The following is a 6,000-nucleotide window of genomic DNA, read 5'->3' as shown; positions in this document are numbered from 1 at the left end:
ACTCTTTATTAAGCCCTTGGCTAGTAGCTAGCATTCCTTGAAAATAATCAAGCCACAGGGCTTTAAATATTCTAAATGTATTGCCTCTAAAATCAGGCGAAATTGGTGGTTCTTCTATAGCTTCTTTCCTAATCATGCAGCATGAGTTACAATATATTTTGTGGAACTAGGACAAGGTTTGGCACCAAAGAGCCCTCAAGATTCAAATCTTTAAACTGTTCACTCTGATTTTGAGCAAATTAGTCCTCGGCACTAGTTTGTTAATCTGTAAAAAGGTCAAGATCCCGAGGAATAGATGGCTTTAGAGGCCATGTGAGTGGATGGGAGGGAAAAGCTGGGGGTGGCCCACAAAGAAAGAACAGCGTGGTCAGATAAAAAGGATGAACGGGGGGTGGGGAATCATTACCAATGGGGACAGGGTTTCCTTTTGGGATGACAAAAATGTTCTAAAGTTAGACAGTGGTGCTGGTTGCACAACTAACATGCTAAAATCCATCGGTACACTTTGAAAGGGTGAATTTTGTGAATTGAATTATATCTCAATTATACTGTTATTTTAAAAAATACTTACTATTAATTATTTATTTCGGTTGCACCAGGTCTTAGTTGCAGAACGTGGAATCTTCGTTGCGGCATGTTTAATTGCGGCATGCGGACTCTTAGTTGTGGCATGCATGTGCGATCTAGTTCCCCGACTGCATTGGGAGTGTGGAGTCTTACCCACTTGACAACCAGGGCAAGTCCCTATGCTGTTATTTTTTAAAAAGGATGCAGAATACATGAATGAGAACATTTGGAGAGGTAATGGGAAGTGAGGGATTTTCAAACTCTTTTGCGGGGTGGGGGTCCTCAGATCTATACAATTAAATGTCATTATTTAGGGAGGGCAAGAAATTGTTTTTATTGCTAAATTCTACTATTTTACATTTCCATCATACTTCCTGAAGTTTCATTTTGCTAAGAGATTCTCCTTCACTTCTTGGGCTAAATTATTAGTGGAATATTCCTATGATGTTTTTGAATGATAGGTGATAGCTTTTCAGTGCCTGTACTGTTTCACCCTGGGTTTTAGGACACCATGAAAAATACTTATTAATACCAAAGATTTCATAACACTACCCCAAACTGCCTTGATGGCACTATTCCAATACAAACAACAGACACACCATTCATATTTCTAATTTATTATTAAATTACATAACAAAGCTTCTTCTATACAGTCAGAAAATGCACATTTAGATGAGAACAAAAAATTAAGTACAAATACAATAAACCTGGTTCCAAGAAGCCATTTTAAAAGCAAAAAATTAGAAAGTGCATTTGGAATAGATTTTTTAAAACCTGTATTGGCATTTTTCATGAGGAAACATCTTCCATCATGGTAAAGTGTGATTGGAATTGATTTCCCTCCCTAAGAGCTAAATAGGATAGGAACAGATGCAAATACTTTGATACTAAAGTAATACTTCTGATACTTTGTACTAGGCACAAAGAAAATGAGAAAGATCCCTTAGGACATGGCTCAGCTGTCTCAGCTTCTTATCCAATAAACATCCTCAAGAGTCACTTGTTCCTCATTTTCTTTTGCCCTATAAAACTTACGGGTGTGCAGATTTATAAAGGAATAACAAGATTAGTTTATAAAGATCATGATGAAAAGCTCTATATCTTTTTGGAGACCAGGCTAAACAACCCCTACCCCAAAAGGAGAATAGAACACAATCATTTTAATTCCCAGCAGAATCCATTTACTCTTTACATTTGCCACAAAATTCAGTGTAACACTAGACATGGCCATTTATCCTCAATAGCTTAATATTGCAAGTTAGAAAATGCAGTCAATTTCCAAGAAATCATATCTGGCTAGTGATCAAACATGAGGTATTAGAAAACCAAAAAGGCTAGTCCAGTTCTTTAAAGTCCTTTTCCTCAGGTTGAGATCATTAACAATGAAATAGAAAATTAATGGTGGGAATGCAAGTCCAAGGTGCCTCAATTCCATAGAGGCCAAAAGTCATTGCATCAAAAAGCTCCGTAAGTACATTTTTGTATTCAGCGTCCAACAGGAAAGAACTAAAATCAATATTAATTGGTTCCAGATACAAAAAGTGCCCTCATGATGACTCCTCTCACTGCTCATCTCCACTCTCAGGATTGTACTCCCATGTCTGATCTGAGTACTCGGCAGTATGGAAAAAGGCATTCTCTATAAAAGTGAATTTTGGTAAGCAGGAGAAATGAATAATGGAGAAGAAAAGCCCATATTTTTCTAACATTAGAAAAATATGGGTATGCAATGCTGCAAATTACAGGGACTCCTTCAGCATCGTTATTAATAACAGTAAGAAGAATATAGAAATAGCCAGGAGAGATCAACTGAAGCACTTGAATATCTGGGCTTGAACTTGAGTAATAGATTCATTAAGCATTTTAAACTAAAGTTATCAGCGCACAGTAAAACAAACTCTCAGAAGTATACCTTTTGGAATTTTCTGCCCTTTTTGTTGCCATGGTTTTTCATACTTTTAAGTGAAACGGAAAGTTTTGAGTGGTTATTAAGAAGATCCCAAAAGGAAAGATCCATCATATAAGACAATAGCTGAGAGAGAATAACTTCCTGTAAGAGGTAACCTTTGGGACAAGGAATAGAAAATTCCTTGGACCTGGCTCTGATTGGCTCTCATAAGCAATTTACTGTTGGCCCCTGAGCCTAGTAACTGGTTTGTAAGGACAGCAAAAAAGTTAAGAAAACCAAGCTGCTAAAAAAAAAAAAAAAAAAGCTAAATGGCACGAAACTGAAAGAGTTCAAATCAGCTATCACGGGATCCAAAATAAGCCTCTACTTGTAAATGGCACACTTCTATCCTCGCTCTAGGGCCTCCTTCTGCAAAAGAAGGAACCATAAAGGACAGAGGAGCACAGCCCTAGCGCTCTACGTTTGGCCCTGGGTTACCTCACTATGGGCTACAGCACTGGGAGGTTAGTCAGACCTACCTGACACCAACATCTACACCACGCTTTTTCAACTTCCTCAGAAGAACTAGTTTCTTTATTTTCATAAAGAAAATAATCAACATAATTCTATTACTTCATTTAAGCACAACCCTAATGGAAAGGCTTCCCAACCATCAAAAGTGTTTGTTTGCTCAGCTGCAGCAAAAGCTAGATTAGCTTGGGTCCTAGTTTTAGTCTCACACCACCACCCATTAATGAACACACCAAACACACCAGTAAAAAAGACTGGTAGTATCATTAAATAAATAACTTTATTTATACTTCAGATTTTCTAAATGCCGACTATACAGCAACCAAAGTCCCATAAATTCTAGCTGAGGCACAACCACCGATCAAGACCCTTTGAAAAATCAAAGATAATAAAGTGTCAGGGGAGAGAAGTTTTGTTCTCCCAACAGAGAATTAAATAAATGAACTTATTTCTCTGATCTTTTAAGGTTCACACTGGGAAAACTTAAACTTTCTTTTAAGGGCATCCCTAATCAACTGACTGATCAATCAACCCATATTTAGAAAAATAAACCCCATAGTTAAAAAAAGTATCAAACACTCTTCCTACCCAGAACATAGTAAAACTTTGACACCAGCATGAAAAACCTCTCCGTTTCTGCACCAGACCAGAGGTTAGTCTACCCATCAGCCTGTAATCAAATTCATCTGAATATCACCATCAACACTCTGTGATGTAGTTAAGAACTACATACTAATATCCGTTTATTCCCCATGGCATGGTCTTAAGCCAGTACTATAAATACCATAGTAAATTCCAAAGGTGAAGAGTAGCCTTCTTTCTTGGTGAGGAATACAGCTGTTGGAAGTCTTCGGCCTATTTGTGGTAGTTCAGTTAGAGAAGTAATAGATTTACAGAAACTGAGAAATGGTTAAACTTGAAAAGATTTCTGGTGGGTGGTTTAAAATTTTGTCACTGTCCAGGGTGGTAATAGAAAACAGGTGCAGATAGAGATAGATTCTGTTATATGCACCTTCAATAATAAAGCCATTCTCTGGATGTTTGAAAAAGCTTAAGAGATTTGGAATGAATAGGTTTTCACAAAACACAGAATTCCTGGTACATCAGACAGCGGTTCTTAAACTTTTGCTCATAAATGTGGAACACTTACAAATGGAATTATCTGATGGTGACCCCTCACTCAGTGTCTTTTTACATGTGGCCTGTTAAAGAGATCTCACTGAAAACCAAGCGTTCCCCTCACTCAGTTGCCAGTGTTAATCCTGACATGATGAAGAATAGTTGCAATGACAGACACTGGCTTTTTGTCATGGTAGAACTGAGATTTCATTTTCTTACAGTAGTAAATATTAACCCAATGGAAGAGATTAACAAAAAACAGTGACTGACCAAAAAAAAGCCTGTCATTCTTGATGATTTTCCAGGAATACAGTTAACCCCAGAGTGTGCACTATTAAAAAATAAAATAAAGAAAAAAGCTTTTTTGCAGTACTTGTCTTCTATTTCAGACAACCTCAACTGGGTTGAAGTTGGTCTGTGAGCATCTCAAAGATTCTTTGAAAAATGTAATTTTTCTTGAATACCGAAAGAGTTGGGGACAAAGTAGAAATTTATAGCACAGATTATCAAGAAATGACTTGTGATTTCTCATCATGAGTGTAAAATAGAAGGACAAAGACTATTTTTATTCACAACCCCATCTGGTGGCTGAAAGGAAAGCAGTCTTTGGATATAGAGAAACCTGGTTTTCTGAAGAATCCAGCTGTAAGACCGGGCTTGTCATCAGCCTTCAACACTTTCACCGAGGCACGGAAACTCTGTTTCTGATGGGTTTACTTACCTCTTCGGGAGACAAAAGCAACTGAAAACATTTATTATTTTTTTTAAAACTAAAAACAGAAGGAAACGTGTGTTAGAAAAGATAGCACAGAAAACCTGTGACTTCAGCTCAACCTGACCACGTCTCAGAGTCCGTCACTATCAGTCTTGAATTAATCCTGCCGGTCAGGCTAATTATCAGGTCAGTCAACTTCTCCTTCCTACTTTTTCTTATTCCGGATCAGGGTGTGAAAGTGGTGGCTGTCAAGAGTCCCTGGAGATGTCTCATCAATGGAAAGCATACAGCAGCAATAGGATGGTACAGACACCAATAACACCGCCCAGGATGAGTGAGTCTCGCCGCTTCCTAAGGTTGATCCTCTGGATAAGGCTGTTCACAGCAGGAAAACGATCTTTGGGAAATCTTTATTAAGGTCATATTTGGAAGAAGCCTCTTTAGTGAAAACTCACAGGAATCACAAAAACAGAGATCAGTGGAGTCCAGAAACGATAAATGATGAGAAGAAATAGAGGGGAAAAAAGTCACACTGAGGGAGCTACAGCAAACACGAATGCCCTACTGCTCAAGGGCAAATTCAAGTCTCCTAGTAAACTGCAGTACACAAGAACCATGAAAAGAAAAAAATTAACAGCGAGAGAAGAAACAATGATGACTGCTACCATGTACTGAGGGATTGCTATCAGGGTGGGAGCCCATGTGGTCGGGAGAGAGGAACCCTGCAGGGCACGGAGGTACAGGTGCAGCCAGCTACCACCACCATTATCCTGAGGTTCCTGTCTTTCCTTTTTTCCCTTCTCTTTCTCTCTCCCTCTCTTTCTTAAACCCCTTTTCTCAGGAGACTGGGAAGTTTTGCCAGAAAGGTTTTGAGGAATATGTGATCTTCTCCCCAAGGTGATAAGCCTCCTTGGATTCAGGTAATTGGTGGGAACAAACTCTTAAGTGTCTCTATAATCAAGTACTGGTTAATTATTTAAAATTTTAAATTTACTTTACAGCAGTAGGCAGGATACCGTAAGAAAGTGGGTTAAACTGCTCTGGCTGTCCTATTTGGGGAACATAAAGAAAGGAAAGAAAATTTTCAATTTTAGGAGTTTTATAGCAGTCACAACTGCATTTTACTTAGTACTGTAAAATAGCTTCATATCTTACTTGTTGGTATGTTGCAATCAAAGCA

The 6,000-nt window shown here is 38.2% G+C and overlaps 1 protein-coding gene across 2 annotated transcripts in view; it reads right to left on the bottom strand.

Annotated features, from left to right (window-relative positions):
• Positions 1-940: 940 nt before the first annotated feature.
• Positions 941-6,000, bottom strand: part of GOSR1 (golgi SNAP receptor complex member 1) — a 50,312-nt gene continuing 45,252 nt past the window's right edge. For both annotated transcript variants that reach the window (XM_059997070.1, XM_059997071.1), the window contains exon 9: positions 941-5,217. In XM_059997070.1, the coding sequence (XP_059853053.1) occupies positions 5,093-5,217 (125 nt within the window). In that variant the 3' untranslated portion in view covers positions 941-5,092. The remainder of the gene's footprint in view (positions 5,218-6,000) is intronic.

The sequence above is a fragment of the Delphinus delphis genome, chromosome 19 (genome assembly GCF_949987515.2).
Source record: "Delphinus delphis chromosome 19, mDelDel1.2, whole genome shotgun sequence".
NCBI classification, from domain to species: Eukaryota; Metazoa; Chordata; class Mammalia; order Artiodactyla; family Delphinidae; genus Delphinus; species Delphinus delphis.
This window is presented reverse-complemented; position numbering and strand designations above follow the sequence as displayed.